Here is a 22,355-nt window from a genome sequence, read left to right on the forward strand (position 1 = left end):
AGAGGAGACATAGTAAAGCTACGTTTATGTGCATTGATGAGCCACTGTGGGCATCGTAGACCAGCAGTAACACTTTTCCAGTGATACTGTATGTAGGCGCCGAACAACAACGTTTATTCGTTTATTCAGCCATGTATGTAGGCGCCATAACAACAACGAAAGACTCTCAAAATATTAGTCACAACAGCGCGCGTTTTTACGGAGCTCACAAAACGCGCTCTTCGAAAATACGATGTATAAGAAAACACCTCCCTTTATCACCGGCAGTGAATGTAAGTGACCAACGCTGCACATTCTCAGTGTATGGGGCCATGCTTTTCAATCATTTACCAGTCGTGAATCCCTCAACATCCTCAACATTCACGGAAATGCACTTTTACTTCAATATTTACGTGCCAACGCTTGCACTGAAAGCCCCTTCTCAACGTAATGCCGCAAACAGTACAAGATGTATTCCTCGCAGCCGGTGGAGTTACGTTTTACGTACCTCGATCATATGTCGCTAAGAGACTTCGTGCGGCATGCATGCGACATCAAGTCACATCAGTTAAATCAGTGTAAAGAACGCAGCTTCACGCAGTTTATTCGTCACGAATGCTTCGACGAACTTTCAACTGAATCTTTTCTCGGATAACTACTCCAAAAAAGCATGACCTTGGAGCTGTCTTCGCGGATCCTTTGGACTGTCTTGAGCACCTTTGGGATCCTGGGTCTCCAGTTTTACAAAGGCCGGTCTAATGAACGCGAAAGGATGCCATGCGCCACCTCTTCACTGCAGGTTCCGCCGCATTTATTAAGGAAACGTGGGTTATCAGCCGTAGGTTAATAGCAGCACAGTGCCCCATTAGGCCAAGCAGAGCAATTGACATTCCCTGATGTCCCAGGTGTTGTGGTCTTCTTGGTGTTCCCCTTCACGATCAGCGCGGAACGGGCACTACTTGTCTTTGTCCTGCTCTGCGTGAATTCGGCTTATCGCTTGCCGACTCACCCAGTTTTTCATTACTAGTTTTATTACTATTGGAATTGTAACGGACACCCAGACAGAAAGATACTCTCGCGATGGCTCCTCAGTCACATAAGCACGGAGGCGAATGAAAGAGCGCATGCTCGTTCCCGCGTTACAATTCGTGACCCTCAACTTAAATGGGACGACTCATTAACGTCAAAAGAACTAAAAAAAAGAAAATAAACGAAATAGGGAGCCAGAAATTCACCGATGAAAACGACACTGCCTAATGCGAAATTTGAGCGTAGCTCTGTACGCGTTTTCATCCCGCGATGTATTGGCTAGCGCGGAAAATCTGTTTCGTGCGGCGCGTTGCAAACGAAGCGAAGTGTGACGCGAGTGCCTCGCTAACCTGGAGATCGCGAGACGCAGCGCCTGGGTGGCGAGTTGGTGCGATTCACAGCAGCCGCCGCCGACAGACCTCCCAGCCTACGCGCGCTACTCTGGCGCCACCGCGTAGCCATCGTCGCCGCACTACGCTTTTCTCTCTCACGCTTACGCCATAACCTCCTCATTCCCTTTCCACCTCAAGGTTCTGCTGCATCATCCTCTACCGTTTTCCTCCTCGCGTCTTTCATCCCCCGCTGTGCTCCGCGTTCGCTGTTTCCTCCTTCGCTGCGCTAGTTCACTCGGTTGCGCCGACGCCGACGTCCGCCGCAGGATGAAGGGAATGGCACTGAGAACACAGCACATATCAGGCACCGCCAAGGATGCTAAGTAGAAAGAAGGGCATCGTATGAAGACAGGCCCAAACATACTCCTTACCGACACATTACGTGTACCCCATACATAGTAAAGGACTACCCGCATGCGACATAGGTGGGGTGTACCCGAACGCCCATACACAACAGGTAAATTAACAGAAATATTTAAGAAACACAAAATTCAACCAAGAATCCGGGGCTGGCCGAATCGTCGACAACGTCTCGGTGATGATCGAACTCTTCAAAATACCTTTGCAGAGGCAGTAGAGGATCCAGAAGGACCGTATAATCTAAAAGGCCACTACAAGAGGACGTATAACGATATGCTTTGAAATCGCGAACAGGGGGTCGAAATTAATAAAGTTCTTCCTCTTCTTTCGTCAGAAGCTTACAAACGCCTGCGCTTTTCCGTAGTCATGAACTTGTGCTCCACCCAGGTGCGACACCTGCAGTGCCGCTGCCAGCGTTTTTCATCGCGCCGGCATTGTGAGACTCAAGATATCTGCAGGGTGCTGTTTCTGCTGCGCTGCAGCAATTGCCTCGCGTTCTGCGTCGTGCCATCATGCATCACCCCCTCTCTCGCGTGGTGTTAGAACGCCGTCCAAGAAGCTGGAACGCAGTGCTACATTTTTTCAGGTCTATTTTGTCCCGTATTTATTTTATTGGCGTCCCGAAGTGATCAAATTGTACACGGCACGTAGTTCTTTCATATTAATCAATCAGTTGTCTGGTATCATCCCGCCGTGGCTTTAATAGACGAAAGCATAACATTACAGATTTAGAATTCGGCGTTGTAAGTTTAAACAGTTCTGCGTGTATTCATGCTTCTCACTGAACACCGACACTCCGACCTTGGATCCATAAGTCTGTCGATACGTTCAAGTAATCAACAAGTCTACAAAAAACCCGCCGTGGTGGCATAGTCGCTTTGTTGCGCTGTTAAGCCCGAGGTTGCGGGATCGAATCCCCGGCCGTGGTGGCCGCATTTCGATGAGGCAGAAATGCAAAAATCCCCATGGACCGTGCATTGGGTGCACGTTAAAGAACCTCAGGTGGTCAAAATTAACCCGTAGTCGCCCACTACGGCGTCCCTCATAATCATATCGTAGCTTTGGCGCTTACAATCTCAGAATTTCATTTAAGGCTTCAAAGCTCGAAGACGTAGAATTTGTTTCTTTTTGCCTATCAGTGCTGCTATCGATGCACCAGCGGCCAACCTTTCAACAGTGAAGCTTTGTCAGAGGACCCTTCAGCGGACTTTTGTGAACCGCTTTGAGAAGACAGCGCTTGCACCGTGTTGCGTTGCACTGCCACACATTTCTCGCTGTTCCCGAGCAGCTCCACTGATCTAGATTTCAGGTTACCCCCCCCCCCCCCCCCATCCCCGGCGACGCCACCTAACGTGACGTTGACGCTGACGTCAGCGAGTAGAAGGCGCCACAGCGCCAGGCTGCAGGCACTAGGCAGACGACAAACCAGAGAGAAATGCCGAAGTGCATGGGCTGGCGTATAGGGAGACATTCTTCAGGCTTTAGGTATGCGCGCCGTTCGCAATGGCCAGACGACGGATCGTTCTAGACACGAGAAATTACGTTCGCCTGCCCTCCGCGCCCTCTGCTCCGTATCTCCACGCCAGCGGCCCGCTGCTCGCAATCATATATCTCGCAATCAATGCACTCGAGAGGCACTCGGTTAATGACTCGGAAGGAATTGCACTCAGTCAGGCACCATTTGTTAGGCAATATGGCGTCGTAGTAGTCTTCGTCGTCGTCTGCGCAGTGCCTGCTTTGTAAGCCAGCACTCGTACTCTTCGCAACCGATGTTCGTGATTTCTGTTTTCGTCTGCTTTCGCTGAGACAGACGAAAGAAACCTAATGGCTGAAAAGGCAGGGCGGTCCTGCTACATGTATATATCGACGTGGTCTTTCACGTCGGTCTGTCTTCTTTTTTTACGCAATACCATACGGTATGCTGGTCGATGAACGGTGAAACGAAACTAAAAGTAGCGTTAAAAATGCGAACGCCGGCAAGAGATTGGGGTTCGGGGTCGCGATCAATTCGCGGAAATGTACGACGCGGCGGTCCGAGGCTATTGATAACTCGGCAGAAAGAAAACCATTAGTTCACTCGCGTCGCCTTGTTTCCCGGGAGATAGGTGGTTTTGGGAAAGGGTGGCGCGGGAAGAGAGAGGCGAGGATTGGTTGGAAGCTGCAGCGGTCCGCCATGTACGTCGCCGAACGAGCTCGTGTGAGCGTCTTATCTGTTTCGTTAACGCACCGTTAAACGTTGAGAGCAAATTTATAATCAAAGAAAAAAAAGAAGAGCAATGAAGACATGTATAATGAAATATTTTTACGAGTCAAGCGAAGAACTTGTGCTTTTTGCGAGCAGATCACATATGACGCACAATTTGTTGCGCCGAGGTTTTAATCCTCTCCAACTTGTCGTTTCGTGCGACGTGTCATTCAGCGAGCTATAGAAAATGTTTTTTTTAAAAAAAGGACATTTAGCAAAACTAAATGCTGTTATCGATCTGAAGCCGTGACTCGCTGCCATTACACTTTACTGCTAACGCTACAGCATCCATGAAAAAAATAAAAGAGAATATTAGATGGTGTGGCTAAAAGAGGGGTACCGAAACGCTAGAAAAGCAAAGAAAAAAAAAAGGAAAACAGACCGTTAAGCCCGGCCGCGAGCAAATTTCCCGGTGAAATTGAAGTGCATTATTTTTTTATTAACATTACCTTTTTTAAAGATACATTTTACGTGGGCTGCTACGTAATTGGTTCCGTTTTCAGCGCGACCATTCACCTTGCACGGTCAGATTCTCATTCGATATGCTATGGTCCACTGGTTCAGAACGGAAACTCGAGCTGTACAAACTTGAGGCCCTGTGCAATTTCGTTCACATAAATAAAATATCGCGTGAAACGTACACAGATGGGTTTTCTACGTACGCGAAGTTGTCGAAATGGTTAGTCAATCTGAATAGCTTTCACACGAGTAACGCTTTGTCTAGTTGTATTTCGCCGCTGCGGCTCCAAACATGACGCGAGGACAGAACGTAAGCACAAGTTGCTTTTGCTGCAACTCCATCTCTAGGCATTCTGAACTTCCGTTATCATCCGAGACAGAAAATGAACGGTAGTCTCCTTTTTCCTGCGCACGTTAAAAAAGACCACGTGGACGACTTGTGCTCCACGAAGTTCGCAAGAGCTCATTTAACGCATATGGTTGCTTGAGTTACACAGAATACATTAGCGGGATAGTCAGCGCATATTCGTAATGAAAGCTTATCGCCAAAGAAAACCACAAGGAGACAGGGCAAGGCGCCACTCCCCACTGATGTATTTACCCTACCTTTCAAGAACCCAGACATAAGGAGCATGCGCCCAGGTAGCCGTCACGATGTCTGAAAGGCCAAGAGAACAAAATCTCACGAATGATCCCTGAAAACGAAATTGAAGGATGTACAGACAAACAGAAGCAACATTGGCGGCACATTCAAATCCGAGTGATCTTACAGGATGCTGTCGCTCGATAATTATTTCTTTTTCTTGGACATTCTGTACGATTTTGCTCTCTTTGCCTTTCTGACGCCGTGATGACTCCTCTCTGCGCATACTCCGTATGTCTCGATTCTTGAACGTCAATTGACAATAGCACCTTGTCCCGTCTGCTTTCTTGTGCCGTCCTATTTGCTCTAAGCTCTACTCTGAGGCAAACAAGGACGCTCTAAGCTTTACTCTGCAGCCGAGGATCCGACGGAAACCCGTCTGGTCGGGATGAAACATGAAGCAATAAAACGATAGACACCGACCAAATGAAATGCTAAAAATAAATAACTCTTTAAGACGACTCCGCTTAGCTACGAAGGCCTTGTTCATGATAGGGTGACGGAAAGTTCATGGAAGCTTACGTATTCTTCCGCACGTGACGTAAGCAGTGCGTGTACGACGGGGGGAGGGTTCCCTCACTTCGATTGAGCGTGTGACGTGTTTTTTTTTTTTGTATCTCCAACGACTACAGATACAGCCGCGATTTCAAGTTTCCTTCTTAGCCGGTAATTCTCGAGTTTCCCAGTCAATCTTGTGGCCGGTTGCATCCGTGTGCTCGGCAAGGGCATTCGAAACTTCGTTTCTTTTCGACATTGTTCTGATGCTGTCTCAGTGCCCGATCCACCGATGTATGCGTAGTCGCAATTTGCGTGGCGTACCTTGTGTACTACGCCAGGACACGACTCTCTCTGAAACCTGTCCTTACTGCCCACGAGTGCGTGCCTCATCTTACTTCACACAGGCAAGTGTGCCACTTCATAACGTCATGACGTCACGTCATAACTGCGCAGAACGTGAGACAAAGTTTCGATTATCCCAGGAACGTAGGGTATGGCAGCCCGTTTTCTTGGTCGGGGATTAGCCAGTCGGACGTAACTGCACAGGCGGCGTTCCGCAGCGCTCAAAAACGAAGTCGGACGTGTCATAACGGTGCTGCACGTGCACTTTACGGCTTACCGAAAGTTCACAAGTCTAGATGTCCCCCTGCGTCCAATAGTTGACTACACCCGCTCCCCTCTCTACGAATTGTCCGGTTACCTGCACCAGGTTCTGTCTCCACTCATCGGGAAGAGCTCCATGCGTGTGAGCAACTCCTGCAACTTTATTGAAAAAGTTCATGACGTGACTCTAGACGATGACGAGGTGATGGTTTCTTTCGACGTGGTGTCGCTGTTTACCTCAATTTTGACTTGGAGTAAAGTTAGCGCCGATAACTTTACTCTTAGCCACACAGGGACGCACCAAGCCTTGCTCTTAGTCTCACATGGACGCGCTAAGCTTTACTCTGAATTACAGATGGACGCGCTAGGCTTTGCTCTGAGTCGCACAGGGACGCGCTAAGCTTTACTCTGAGTCACACAGGGACGCGCTAAGCTTTGCTCTGAATCACACAGGGACGCGCTAAGCTTTGCTCTGAGTCACACAGGGACGCGCTAAGCTTTACTCTGAGTCACACAGGGACGCGCTATGCCTTGCTCTGAATCACACAGGGACGCGCTAAGCGTTGCTCTGAGTCACTCAGGGAAGCGCTAAGCTTTACTCTGAGTCACTCAGGGATGCGCTAAGCTTTACTCTGAGTCAAACAGGGACGCGCTAAGCTTTGCTCTGAATCACACAGGGACGCGCTAACCTTTGCTCTGAGTCACACAGGGACGCGCTAAGCTTTGCTCTGAATCACACAGGGACGCGCTAACCTTTGCTCTGAGTGACACAGGGACGCGCTAAGTTTTACTCTGAGTCACACAGGGACGCGCTAAGCTTTACTCTGAGTCACACAAGGACGCGCTAAGCTTTACTCTGAGTAACACAGGGACGCGCTAAGCTTTACTCTGAGTCACACAGGGACGCGCTAAGCTTTGCTCTGAATCACACAGGGACGCGCTAAGCTTTGCTCTGAATCACACAGGGACGCGCTAAGCTTTACTCTGAGTCACACAGGGACGCGCTAAGCTTTGCTCTGAATCACACAGGGACGCGCTAAGCTTTGCTCTGAATCACACAGGGACGCGCTAAGCTTTACTCTGAGTCACACAGGGACGCGCTAAGCTTTGCTCTGAGTCACACAGGGACGCGCGTGTTCCCCGCATCAACCATGTGTCCATGCCACCGCAGGTCACCGTGAACGGGCAAAACTTGACGTTTCCGCCACGTGACGGCTTTCCCCTGGACAAGGTTTTGTACTTCTCGCTACACGGCGACTTCTTCACCGGCTCCGTGAGCATCTTGAAATCACAGTGGGTAAGCAGCTGCCATTCGCCTTATTTTTACAACGTGAGCTGTTCTCGAAGCACTTGCAGCGATCGTCTGTGATTCTCCAAAAAGCTACACACTTATCGCTGGAGGCACGTGTGCTAAGCGAGAAACATCGACTACGGCCGGAGTGGTGGCTCCCGATAGTCGGCCGTGTCGTCAGCTGATACTTGGGCAGTCTGCTGGAAGACAAAATGTTGCTAATGAATGCTATGAAACAAATTGCCAGCTAGACAAAAGAAAAAGAAGCACACACACTCGCACAAGATGCCTTACTTCCAGACAGTTTTATTCTTGCGACTCTGTGAGAACTTAACACTCCACAGACATCACCGTAAACAGAGAATAATATTGCGCAGTGCAAGAAGACCATAATAAAGGTGAGAGACTACAAACCTTTCTTCTACTGTGCACTCTACGCAAGTATTCCGTTTTTCATCTTAATTATCTTATTGGCTCTGTGAAAGTGGTAATGAAAGAAAGATAAATTCGAAACGAGAGAACTGACAACAGGTGCCAGTATGTAATGATTTATTACGAAGGCGGTAGTGCAAGACAAGACCAGGCCAAAGAAGTGGACTAGAAATCAAGGACAAGCAGCGTCCGCCCTCTGTACTTGTCCTGTCTTGTCCTCGTGTTGTCTTACGCAACCGTGCTCACAAAAAAAAAACTCGCAGTTTCGCCCGAAAGGCGAAGCATCGATTGCGATAGCGAACTAGTAGACAGCTACAAGAAGTAAGGATAGTAGTTTTATCGGCCGTGTAAAGTCGCAAGCATTCGCTTACTAACTAAATTAACAAGCACGACGTCACGCGCACACAAGTAAACGTGAACACATCGCGCTCGATGACCGCGGAAACCCCCTGACAAAACGCTGGATTGAGGAACCGCGGAAGCAGCAGCTAGCGAACTGACCTTCGTGTTTTCTATCGCTTCAGCTTAAACTAAACGTCGAAAGCACAGTGCATTACAAAGCTACCGGCAATCGACGCATGCATCTTGTCCACATCGCCGATCGCTTTGAAGATGAGGCCCGAGTGTGCACGTACTTTCTCTATACAGCGCAGCTCGCTTTCAAGATACGGTTGCTGCACGGCCGCGCCATAAGCAGCAGCCGCCGGAGTAGAACCCCCTTTCCCTCGCTTCATTCCCCCCCTCCTCGAGCATCTCGTGCGACAGAAGACTGCGCGCTTCCTCTTTGCCTTCCTCCCTCGCGCGCGCGAGATTGAGACGCGACCGCCGGCTGGCACTCGCAAGCTTTCGCTCGCACACACAGCGTACGGCTCGCAGCGACGAGGTTATCGTGATTCGGATTTATGCGGAACATCACGACAACGGCGACGGCAGAAATTCGCTTGCAGTGTCTATATATAAAAAATAGAGAAAGCTCTTTGTGCGAATGAGCATTGTTTTGTTCCAATAATGATTCCCAGGTGCAACTTAGCTATGTCACCAAAGAGCGCAAGCATAGTCACTGAACCGAGGTTCAGTGACTATGCTTCGTGGTATTCGTGGTATAAATGGCAATTTGCAATAACCAAGGGACGTAGCTGAACGAGGGCGCGATATCATTCATCGAGAGACAGATGTTAAAGTACTGAAGATGGCGCATTGGCGTTCAAGCGAGCGGGGCAAAGCTCGCTCGAGAATATGCATAATTAAATGCAGCAGTATTGTTGCTTATGTGGGGAAAACGCGGGAGAATGCATCCTGGGACATTTCGCTGTTGCTGTAACTGCTGTGGAGATAAGCGGCTTCTCCCAGCGGATTTACTTTGAGTACAGATTGCCGGAAAAAGACAAATATCCAAGTGTTGACCTACCTACGTAGCTGCCCACCTGTCACCGCTTTCAGAGATAAGCGCCTTGCACAATGAATTCAGTCCAGGTAGATGTTTCAGAAAAAAAAAACATTTCAAAGTGCTACTATATCCACCCATTATTATTCCCTCGACATTCGACACGTGACTTTGACATCAAAAATTGAAGGGCAGCGAGGTGAGCCTTTCGATGGACGTGGCTGCTGCGATTCCAGTAAAGCTGCTCGGTGGTTTCGAATTATAGGGTTTCGATATTAGTCACTCTCAGCCTCTACTGAAAGGCGCTAGGGTTCAAATGTCCCTGAATCTACTTCTAATGACAAATAGTCGAATAACTGTATCCTCAATGCATGAGCTGTCCTGCTTTTGAGTAATAATTACCGAACGGAACCACTACTAGTTCATGATTATGGGTCGAAAAGTTTATTTCCCTGGATGACCTTTGAATACCAAACAAGAAATTGAAGGTAAAATTCAGTCATTGATGACAGATAACTGCTTCAGTTGTCGGACGGATCTCACAGGCATTCGATAAAGTTGAGATAATATTGAGCTGAGGCACATTAGTAATAACCGGAACTATTGTTTCAACTCCTATCACGACCGCCGGCGATGCTCAGGGACTATGCTGTTATACTGAAGAGTAGTAGAACGCTCTCAAGTTCTATCCCGGTCTGTGTGTGGGGTTAATGTTACGTCTGAGCTACAGTGCAACAACACTCATGCATTAAATTTACAATATAAGGACATAGAAAAAGACCACTGGTGTTCACATAGCTCTTTAGCTGTTCGCTGATTGCTCAAAAAGGCTAAAAACAGTTAAAAATTTGTTCAGGGATTTAAGAACAGCACTACATGACGCCATCCCTCAAAGCCCTTGTGCAGCTTTCGAAGGTTACCGCCAGAAAGCCAATCAATTCGGCCCATAACGCAGCGACTAGGTGCGATAAGATTATCGTCCAAGAAGGCATGACCGGTGGTCAAAACACACTGCACGCGTGACGAGAACATGCGACTAGAGCTCCCAGCCATCCCAATGTGTCACTCATGCCTATCGCAGAAGCGATACAACTGGAAACCTCCTTGCCAGTGACCACATAGAAATAGGGTGCGTTAGGCGAAATATTCCTTGCATGGACCTCCTTCCGTCACAGTGGCGTGCAAAAACCAAGAAATGCATCGGGTGACCTCATTCAGGGTTTCCGCCACGATTAAAGCTACACGATACAGAGACGTGCGCATTGCGCATCAACAAAAAGGGAGTATGTAGAAGATATTAGGCAACAAGATAAGACCACGTTTAGTATTTAACTCAACCGGAATCGCAGCAACTCACCGTATGGCATACACGAGACGTTTTCCCTTCTAAGTGCATGCGCTGACTGTATAGTGGGCACAAATATTCCCATGCAACACGGTAAAACGTCGCTTGATTGAACCTCAAAGAAACACAACATATATCATTGGCTCAGGTCAAAGTTCGTTCCAGTGAGACGCGCGTACGTGAGGCTGCTGTAATCAATGAGTGCCGGAAGCATTAAATTCTACCAAGAGCCCTATTTGACACTAACACAGGATACCCGGGCTTTTATTTATCTTATCGAAAGTGCATCTTGTTACAATATTTCATTATCTGACAGACTAACGAAGCGTAATATGCCAGAATGTTTAGTGACGCAACTTCTTGTGCAGCAATGTTCACAGAGCAACGTTAAGAGGAAGCTTTAACTCGGGGCCTCTTATCTAAACAGTTGCAAACGAAGGAATTGTTTTGCTCGGCAATCAGAACACCGAATATGATGGGGTTTGTTGCGCTTAAGGAGGAGGAAAGAATTTCATTGTGTGCCCTGCGAGTTGGTGGGGAGGGCCAAAGGCCCCGCCTAGGTGACGGCCAGGAGTTCGTGGGTCCTGGCGGCATCCTCGGCCCGCTGGACGGCCCACAGTTGATCCTCGAGGGCGGGGCTGACCAGCGCGGCTTCCCAGCGCGTGCGAAGGCTGCTGCTAGAGGCCGCGTTTTCTTTATTGTTATTTATCCCTCGGCATTCCCATAATATATGCGCTTAAAAGAAAAAAAAACAAATATAGTACCTGTTGGAAACAAGAATTTGATTTAGGCCCGGCAATCTATTAATAAAAATCATTGAAAATCGCAAAATTTCAAGAAGTAACACTCACGTTTACAACTGTGCACATAACTCACAAATAAGAAATGATGTCACAAATTTGTGAACTGTACCTAATAATGCATCAAAAGTGGACAAAATTGACGTGTTATACACTTCTCTGAAAGAGTAATGCCAACAAAATGTGCCTAGGACTTTTGCAAAACGATCGTAAACATTGTAACAAATTCACGTAAGCTGTAAGCTCACGTAAAAAATTTGTCCGCTTTTGATGTTCTAACAGTTGCAGTTTGCAGTTGACAGAGCTGCGATATCGGTTTTCGGTGGAGAGTTACCGATTTGTAAACATCGTGCTTGTGTTTTTCTCTCTTTATGCTTACCAATGTTTTGCAATTATTCTCACAGAATCAAGGTCCTAGATGTAAATTTCGCTTGTTGCAGTCACTACAACTCCACCTTTTCTTTCAACTGCACCAAATTTTATTCAAATTGGTCCAGGGGCTGTTTCATAAAATCGCTTCTCAATTTCACACGTATTTTAGTAGGTGGCATCGGAGTTGTCCTCGAGCTCAGTTGAATGTGTTTTGCATCTTGAGGGGCATTATGCACCAACGTCATACTCTTTGTGAATGTCGTACTGTGTGAAGATGCCGATTCCTATAATCAGTTGCTCTGAAACGCAACTGGAAGTTGCGTTTCAGAGCAACTAGTTACTAGCAACTAGCAACTAGAGCAACTCACAATTGGTTCCAATGGGCTGTAGTCTACACGCATTATAGCTGCTCTCGTCGCGGCAACGGCCGAGGACACGTTTCAACTAAACCTCATTCTAGAGTGGTTGTCGAGCAAAGTTTGAATTAAATATGGCAGCCACCACGAAAGCCATAGCCATTCGTATCGTTGGCCATAGTTTTCATACGCGCAGCCGAAAGTAAAAAAAAAAAACATAACACAGGAGCTGGCCAGTTTCGTCTATAAGTTTCGTATGGCTGAAATTTGTTGCCTCAAAGTGTGTTAGATATAAATTTACTAAAAAAAAGTGGCGGCGGGCGACTTGCGGCAACAGTTATTACAAAATGTATTTCCTCTAAAAACGTTCGTTAAAGTTGTGATGCTCGAGTGATATTTACCTACGCTTCGTTTTGTTCACTCTCTCCTGTGCCCCTCCCTCGTTAGCCGGATCACTTGCACGTCACCATTGGTCACCAGATCTCCGCCGGCTACCATTTCTCTATCGAAGGCAGCGTGACACCAGATGCGGACAAGTACGTCATTCTTTCAGGAGTACGCCACATCACATCCTCCTTTTTGTTTTTACTAGTTCAGTACAATCGCAAAAATTCTTACAGTGGTGCCGAACACTTCTAAAGGATCAATATTTGCAACGAAAATAAATTACACCCCGCTGCTGTGAAATAAGTCAACAAGTCGATGCAATGTGCTAACAGATTAAGGGGCGCTCGTAAGAAAATCGCGAAACTATCACACGATTGGCACCGCTACTATTGGCTGATCAAGCAGCTGAACTAGCTTTTATTTTACGCATACTTCTCAGCTGGGACTTGTGTGTAGCACTAAACAGCGCATAATAAAGCAATGAACGGAGCTAATTGGTGGACGTTCATGATTATATTGCGCTTAGTGTTACGCTGACGAACATAAGGGACAAGACGCAGACGTACGTCTACGTCTTGTCCCTTATGTTCATCAGTGTAACACTAAGCGCAATATAATCATGAACTAAACAGCGGGATATATTACACTTGAGAATATTAGGACATACAGCCTACCCGCACTTACTCGATATTCTTCTGGCAGGAATCATCAGTGCTTTGTCTTGACGCCTTCCGGTCCACGCTGTTACCCGCCACTGGCGCGGTTCCTGTACCGATTTCGTTCCACCCGCCACTGGCGCGGTTCCTGTACCGATTTCGTTCCCTGTTAGCGGCTTGACATAGCTCCGGAGATCACCGGATAGCGGTTGTCCAAAGAGCATATTCAAAAGAGTTCGAGTATTGCAGAGGTTGAGGGGACTTAAGGATGGCACTTATTTAATGGCGGGTGGTAAGTCGCAGAGACCGCTAACATCAAGAGCCAGTCGCCTGCATAGTTTATAGAGGGCAAAGTATACTTCATCTAGCATTTCCAGTTCCTTCTTTGTGTTTAGACGTTGACGAAAAATGACGCTGCTGCCCATGAACACCTACTGGGGCTTTATGTTAAATGACGTGGGAATTAATTAGCACGTCCACGTGAACGGTGAAAGCGGGCGAAAAATAATGAAAAAAAATCGCTGAAGTTTTTCGCAACGAACCGAAAGTTGCTTCTCGTGGACTGCCGATAACGCCACGTGTTGCGAGCAGCATGTGATTCTTCAGAGTTCTTAATTCACAATCGTAATGGTGTGAAATACAGCCCCAAATTATTTGAGGACGACATTTCTGCTACCCAAGGCAGGTCATATTCTTTAGGAAGTAGGCTGGAAAATAGAGCGTGGATGACTAACCTCAGCGCTTTGCGCCGCATGGACATTTTTGTAAGTTTTGGGAAGAGCTATATTTATCTCCGGCACAACGTCGACAAGTTAATTCGCATTGCTGACACTCGCATTTCTGAAAAAAAAAACCTACTTTGTATTTCTTGGTTTCGCCTATTTCTTGCAACACATTAGGATTCTGGACACAACATTGGAGCAGAAATTGTTAAAAATAAGTTCAGTCCCAGCTCGCGACCTCAAGCAGTTGCAGGGCCTGATCCCAAATTGTGAAGCAAAGCTTTATTTTTGCCCTTCCACCCACTTTTCTGAACGCGGCTGTTTGTCAGATGTAAGTGGGTCGGCCTCTGAAGCAGTGTGGCCAAAGCTAAGCCGATCATGGAGACAGTGTAACGAAAGGTGGCAACTTCGTGGGCGATCGTGTCACCATTTCACAATATGCATTTTAACGCGACAGCGTTATGGAGCTCGTGTCGCAGAAAAGCCGATGTCGTCTGTGTCGGCGTCGGCGGCGTTGGCCGTGAGCGAAAAATCCGGGAAAGCAATTCATAAAAACAACTTGCAAGATGGGCTGGGTGGAAATTGAACCGGGGTCTCCGGAGTGTGAGACGGAGACGCTACCACTCAGCCACGAGTTCTATAGTTCAAAGCGGGACAAAAGTGCCTCTAGTGAATGCGGTGTTGCCTTAGAAACGTGCCGTAAAAAGTTATACTGCGTGTATATCGGTAATTATGAGCATGTAAATTACAGAAGTCGCAGTTACACGAGTAGCGAAGTACGTTTCCACTACATTTCTTCTGCGCTCTGCGCACACGCAGAGCCATCTTGCGGCAAAAACAGAAGACCGCCTCCTCGAAATATACGGCGCTGCCCCGACACGTGGCGCGCCGCTCGCCCCATGATCGCGTCCGCCTTCATGGCGCGTCGCGGCCCGGCTGTCCGTGCCGATCACGACGTTTGGCTCGCGTAGATCGTTTTGAGTGGGCGGTGGGAACGGGGTGTGATAACGCTATCGCGTTCCACTCTTGAAGGCAAAGCTTAAGCGTCCTCCAATGTTTACTTTACTTTTCTCAAAGGCATTAATGTTGTTTGTAACGCGAGTACATCTTGGAGGTAGCGCAACGCTACAGCACACCCACGTATCATGGTATTAACCAATATAGCATTTAACAAGTGTCCCCAGCAGCAAATATAAGCAGGTCTACCGGGAAGCTATCGCTTGACTTTCATCCTTCGACGGCTTCTGCCCACTTTTTCGCCCTTGCCCTCACTTACTCACCCACTCATCCACAAAATCATTTATGCTTTGCATGCCGCAGGATGATGATGAACATTCTTCGGTCGCACGACGTGCACGACGACGTCCTGCTGGGCATCGTGGCACAGTTCGCAGACCCTAAGCAGCTGGTGCGGCGAACCAAGCAGGAGGGCGTCTGGCTCGAAGACCAGGTGGATCCGGATGTGCCCTTCGAGCCGGGCCAGCCGTTCACCGTCGACATCGCGGTGGGCGAACAAAACTTCCAGACGACCGTTAACGGCCAGCTGCTGCCTCCGTACAAGCACAAGGTCTTTTACGGCATCGGGCACAACCTGTGTCTCGAGAAGAACGCAAAGTTTAAGAACCTGCGCGTCTGCTCCATCAGCGTGAGTAGTCGAAAGGCAGCGATCTCACTCTTGTCTCAGTTAGGTAAATTGAGTTCATTGGTGCAAAAGCGACTAAGGCTGTGTGCGCCCGACACAGGGTGATAAAATTTCGTTAGTTAATGAAGAATACCCTGGAGTAATTAAAGCTTACTGAAGAAAATTCGTTTCGTCTAAAAAGCCTAGCACATCAGTCAGAGGTATCAGTGCAACATCTCCTAACATCAAAATCTGCTGAAATGGGGTGTGTGACTTGTACAATACGCCGAAGTACTTTTGTCTATGCGTTTCCATATGTGGACGCACGATTAGTATGCATGTTACTGTTAACGGTTCATGGCATTTGTCACATGTTGGTTGTTCCTCCTCTCTCAATACGTGATTTTGTGTGATTCGCGTGTGGCCTATCCGAAATGGACAAAGAATTACTTCGATGACGCGTTCAGATGGTAGCATGCCTTCCACTCCCCAAGGACAGGTTTAATGAGTTAAAGTTTACTTTTGTCTTTCAATTTCCATTCGCGTTCGCACTTGAAGAATAGGGGGCTGGCGAACAGCTTGAATGCTATCCCTAACAGGTATGTTAGGTTTTGAAATATTCATATTTCTTGCCCTTGCTGCACATTCACCTACTTTCTCATTGCCGGGGATCGCAACGTGGCTTGGGACCCAAAAAAGACGAACGGTCTGGTCTTAGGTGTGTTAGTATATGTAGGATGTCACCTATGATGGGTTCGTACTGTGATTATACATTCAGGGCCTTAAGTGCCCTTGGAGAATCTGTAAAAAATATAGATTTTTTTTGTGTTTAGTGTTTATGATCTTTTGAACTACCATCCACAAAGTATAAAACTCAGCAGTGAAAACTGATACAAACTGTGGTAGTCTGACTGCGAGTTTCATGCACCTTCAATTGCGCTGCTTCCGCCATAAATGGGCATCTTCAAGCCATCGGTGTAAAATTCTGCGTAAGTGTCGTACGTGACTTGTTTTCTTCTTTAACTGGTAGTACCATTTTATTTAGTTTCAGGAAGCGACCGGTTGTAAGCTCCCTCTTCTGAGAATACATCACGGCAACAGGTTTTTCCGACGAAAAACTGATGCTGTTTGTATGAGCCCATTGTATCAGTTTGTTTACAGTGATTTGGATCTGCCGTTCACATGTTGTTATATTAGATGCGCGGAAAGCAATTCCGTGATAATTGACGTAAAGAGAACGCATAATGGTAGATGGTATGTCCTTCATTTAAGCATTCATTTTAACCACAAACAGCGTTGCACATACAACGCAGCCCTGAGGCAGACCGTTTTCTTGGGTGTATACACGTGACAGCACCCTGCCAAGACGCACCTGACATGTTCGATTGGACACAAGATCAGAAAGGCACTTCAGCATTTGGTCCTAATTCCTAAGTCTGCCAAGTCCCTCAAAACGCCGAATCTCCATGTGGTGTCATATGCCTTCTCCAAGTGGAAAAAGATAGCTAGGCAGTGTTGTTTCTGTAAAAAGGCATTGGGTATTTTATGTTCCAGTCGGACAAGGTAATCACTTGTAGAACAACGATTTTATAGCCAATGGGTGTATGTTTAGGGACTTTCTAGTCCGAGTGTAAAAGTTAGTCTGGTGTACGCAACACATTCCTATGACTTTGCCAAGCAACTAGTGAGAGCAATAGGGCCGTAGCCCCTGCGTAATTTGGGGGTTTTCCAGATTTTAGAAAATGTATAGTTACGGAGTGTTTCCATGATTTTGGCATTTGACCAGTTTCCCCGATTTTGTTAAAGAATTTTAATACCGTTTTTATTGAGGTTTCTGACAGGTGGGCAAGCATGGTGTAGTGCATGCGGTCCATGCCAATTCCAGCTTTCTTTCTAGCAGAAAGCACTACATTTATTTCTGGGAATGTGTGAGGAGCATTGCGCGGTGGATCGGACGCACCTGTTGTTGGTAATCTTTGTTTTTCAGCGGAGTTTTTGTATGTTAAAAATGTGTCCGTGTAGTTGACTGAACTTGATACTCTGTAGAAGTGTTCCAACAGAATGTTTGCTCGTTCTTCGAGTGTTGTTTGTGTACCAGGACTTGTGAGTAAGGGAATTGTATAGGAGTAATCCGCTTTGAATTTCCTTACCTGATCCCACATGCGTTTCGAGGTGACTGAACTATTAATTGAGAACACATACTTCTGCGAAAGGTTTTTTTCGGCTTGTCTACGAATCTATCGTACATGGACATTTTTCTGTTTGAATTTAAGTTGGTTGTTCTAAGTTGGGTATGTAGGTATGTAGAAAGATTGCCCCAGGCCTTATTCTGATCTTTTTCTGCAACGGTGCATTCCTCTATCCACCACGGGTTTAGTTGCTTTCGACGTTCTCCGTTAGATTGGGGTATAGCTCTTTCAGCTGCCGTGATTACGTAATGAGTAAATGTTTAATTAATCTCATGAGATTATTTCATGATTTTAATCTCATGAGCCCATTTAGGTGTCGATGCATCGACACCTAAACGGGTTGAAAAGTTTCAAATTTGTCAGTTTCTGTCAAAAGCGGCCAGTCTGCCAGTTGGCTTTTCCAACGTGGCCTGCAGATGATGATGGGTAAAGTTGATGCCCGTTTGATTATGGCAGGTAAGTGGTCACTGCTGTGTGGATTGTGCAACACTTCCCAGTTAATATCAATGAAAGGAGGTGAACAGAGAGCTAAATCAAGACAGCTAAAGTTACGTGATGTCGGTGAAAAATACGTAGGTGCTCTTGAATTTAAATTACAGATATCGTTAGAGAGAATAAAATATTCTATGAGTTGTCATCTTTGGTCTGTTTTCTCAGTTCCCGAAACAGTACAATGGACGTTAAAATCACCTACGAGCGTAAAATGGTCTGGTAGCAGTTTAATCAGCTTTTCAAGTTCTTTTTATATTTATGCTTTCTTGGAGTGGTATGTACAAAGAACAGATGGCTATCGCTTTAAAAGAAAGAATAGTGATAACAACCGATGCGAAAGCAATATTCAGATTATCTTCTCGGGTGGGAGTACCGCCTTTCAAGGCAACGGCAACTCCTCCAGAAAGTCGGCTGGTGATTTACTGGTCTTGTCGAAAGACGGAAAAACCTTTTAAAAAATTCTGTTTTTTGGGGGGGCCCAGATTTGTCTCCTGTAAACAAAGGGCAACTGGGAAAAATAATATTTACGGTGTATTCTGTCGCCTAAGTTATGTAGTAGACCTTCCACTGTATAATAAATGCCATTTAGGAACGCAACCAAGAATACTTAAACAGAAATCGGTCCTTAAATACAAATTAGAGGTGACATGTTCAAAGATCTACGGTAAATAATAAGAGTAATAATTAGGTTATCTGTCCTTTTTGGGAGCGGTTACTGGGAGCTTATCCCTCTTTTCGCACTCCAGAGAGCTCTGGTCCTTCGGTGTCAATGGCACCGGTGTTTCCGTGTCGAACTCCATCGCTTTCACAGAAGCACTGGAGGACCGAGCGACTGGCTCTGAGGCGCGTGCCTCAGGCCTTGATGTTCGCGTTGTCCTAAGGCCCTGCGAGACCGTGGTCTAGGATAGGACAGCCCTGGCTATACGATAGGATAGGATAGGATAGCGATAGGACAGCCCTGGCTATACCACCACCAGGGAGGCGGGAGGAGCCACCGCAGGGCTACTACTAGTAGACCCTGTAGGCGCGCAGGGCTTACGTGGCGCTGCCCCTTGAGGCACCACATTGGCATAGCTGAGTTTAGGTAGGTGTGATAGAGGTTTCCTAGCTTCATAGAATATCTTTTCTTCTACTATGATTGCCATGATTCTCAGTTCCTTTTTTCCAAACGGGACCCAACCCTGAGTAGGCAGAGTGGTGACCTTTCCAGTTTAGGCAATGTGGAGGGGAATTGAAGTTTTCGGAGTCATGATCGTTGCAGCTGCTTTTTGCACATGTTGATTTGCCTCTGAACCAAGGAGAAGCATGGCCAAACCTTTGACACTTAAAGCATCGTCTCGGATCGGGAACATACGGCCTGACATTGACCTTGACATAGCCAGCCTCAAGGAAACTGGGCAGAGCGCTACTGGCAAATGTAAGGATTATATGCTTGGTGAGAATTTCTTCATCATTTCGTCGAGAGATGATTCTTTCGACTTTTGTGGCGCATCGCTCCTGGAAACACTCAAGGAGTTCCTTCTCACTCAAATTTATGAAGTTTTCCTCGGAGATCACGCCCCTGCTCGTGTTTAAGGAGTGGTGAGGTGAAATTTTGACTACTATATTACCAATACTGGTGGCGTCTGAAAGCATTTCAAGTTGCTTTTTCTCTTTCAATTCTAGGAGTAGATCTCCACTAGACATCTTTGAAGTCTTCCAGGCTGCTCCGAGGTTTTGGCATAAGGCTTTTTGCCACCAAAAATGGGGAAAGCTTCCTCGCAGCAGTGTTGCCTGCGCTATGTTTGACATGGTATTTCACATATGTTGGGGCACTGCTTCGGAAGTAAATTGAAATGTTGCATCGGTATGCCCTCTTTTTCTGAGGGCGATCTGGTAAGGGGGCAAATATTCTGCCATAGAGTTTCTTGGATATTCGGTGGCTATGTGAGCCACCCACTATTGCACCCAACAAGAGGACGCCACGAGACCCGAAGGAAACGCAGACGCCTGCAGTACATAGCTACTATAACCTAGTATATTAGACCCAAGGTTGGATAAACTACACCAGGTTAACCCTTGCCGCCTGGAAAATTGAAAGTAAAACGAAGTGAAGAGAAGACATGAGAGATGGTAAGCGAGAGAGAGAGAAATACGAAGGATGGAGGGAGAGAGACAGGAAATGGCTATTACCGATCTGCCCCGGGTGGATAAGCCCGGGGGTGCCGTCTACGTGAAGCCGAGGCCAAAGGTGCACGTTGCCTTCGCCGAGAGGCCGTTAAGGTCCAAACTCCTGGCTAAGGCTTAACCCCCAGGATCCCTTTTTCTCCGGACAAGGCTAAGCCACGCACGGTTAAGCGCTGGAGGGTCCGACCCCCATGTGCTCGGGTACGTGGTGGCTCAACTCACCAAACGCCTGCTTACGCAGACGCCCCTGCGGGGACTCACATCTCGACTCTTAGAAAATTACGCTTTACGTATAAAACTATAAGAAAAAAAGGAAAGTGTCAACCAAATGTCGATGCTAGAGAAGGACAGTTGAAGTACATGGCCTGTTCAAATGATGACGCGGGGTCCATGTTGCCGTTACGAATCATTCAGGGTGTTGCGACGCGCTGTTTCTCGAACCTCGACCGGCGTTACTATTGGGTAGCGTGGCGTTGTCGGCAGGCTTCAGGCGTCCGATAGGCCATGGAGACCAGGCAGGGACGAGACGATTTCTAGTGCGAAACTTGCACTGTTTATTCAATGTTGGTGAAGGATATGGAAGAAGCGAATAAATGAATAATACATTGCGAGGCCGCTTAAATATGCCCGCTAAAATCATAGGCGGCATATTGCTCACGTCAACGTCACGTGACATGCACTGAGTCTGGTCGGGGATGGGCGGCTGATCCTTTCTCCTAGGCGAAGTTGCACGTGCTTGCCTCCTCTGGCGGCAACCCGCGGGTCCTGTTTGGTTCACGGAAACGATCTCCCCTACAGTCGGACAGTTTGTGAAAAGGCTTCTCCCCTAGAGCGGCACACACACAAAGGGGCCTGTAATCACTGCGGGGCGCCTGCCAGACCAGCAACCACTCGAGACAACCATAGCAAATTAGGGATCCATCCTCCGTTTCGATTAGGCATGGTCTTTGAGCATCCTTATTGCTCGGGGTGTTGCACGCCAATCGTAACAAGGGGCAGTTTGTATTCTCGCGTTTTCTACGTGTGAGGCACCGGCCGGTGAAGTAGAATACGTCACGCGTCGACGATTTGCCCTGCGTATAGTTCAGCGTGTTGAATGTGCCCCGCAGCAGCGCGGTGAGCAGCTGCTATCGCAGCACAAGCGCTCGATATGCGCGGCGAGCAGGCGTTTTTCGCTTGGCGAAGCCGCAAACTCAGCACGCTCTCTTCAGTGCAACCGTACTGTAGACCATTATAGTACCGGCCAGCAAAACTAGCGCGCTAGTAGGTGCGTGGCGCTCTTCTATAAAGTCCTTGATGCCGAGTTGACTTACTAGGTATGTGCCACTGGGAATTTGCCACTCTACAATGAAGAAAATGTTCCTTCAATTTTTCCGATGCTGAGGGGAGAGAGAGAGAAACGATCTTTAATGGTATGCCGGAGAAGTTAGCCTGACATGCTACTCCAGGTGCTGGGTGGTGACTATGATACATACAGTGATAAACACTTTACAGCACGTATAGTCCACGTCAAAAGGGTAGTTTTCGGTGGTGTTAGTCGCTGATCGCTATTGTGAACTGCACGGTGCGGTCCAGCCAACATTGCTCGCCCTCTTTTCTTCTGTTTCAGCACCCCAAGCATTGGAGCAACAAGCCGCCGAACTTTCAGAAAGCAACCTTGCTGTTTTTCAATGCGGTGAGCTCCTCTTTCTGTGAATTCGATCCCATTTGTTTCAATCACTTTCTCACGCTTTAGGAGCACGGCGACTAAGGCAGATTGGTAAGACTAGCGCAGCGGTGATAAGGCAGGTCACAGTAAGCGGACACTTCTAGAAACACAGTAAAGGGACACATTGGACGCAGTACGGAGACACTAGCTTCCCCTTACTGTGTCTCCCTGTGTTTTTGCGCTATGCTTTCTCTGCTTCCGAAACTGCACACACATATTTCTTCGG

General features: G+C 47.3%; 1 protein-coding gene across 2 annotated transcripts in view; it reads left to right on the forward strand.

Annotated features, from left to right (window-relative positions):
- The window catches only part of LOC142587007 (uncharacterized), a 53,502-nt gene that overhangs the window by 20,054 nt on the left and 11,093 nt on the right, over positions 1-22,355 (forward strand). For both annotated transcript variants that reach the window (XM_075697876.1, XM_075697875.1), the window contains exons 6-9: positions 7,380-7,505; positions 12,636-12,724; positions 15,274-15,598; positions 22,031-22,096. In XM_075697876.1, coding sequence (XP_075553991.1) covers positions 7,380-7,505; positions 12,636-12,724; positions 15,274-15,598; positions 22,031-22,096 — 606 coding nt within the window. The remainder of the gene's footprint in view (positions 1-7,379; positions 7,506-12,635; positions 12,725-15,273; positions 15,599-22,030; positions 22,097-22,355) is intronic.

The sequence above is a fragment of the Dermacentor variabilis genome, chromosome 7, assembly GCF_050947875.1.
Source record: "Dermacentor variabilis isolate Ectoservices chromosome 7, ASM5094787v1, whole genome shotgun sequence".
Lineage (NCBI taxonomy): Eukaryota > Metazoa > Arthropoda > Arachnida > Ixodida > Ixodidae > Dermacentor > Dermacentor variabilis.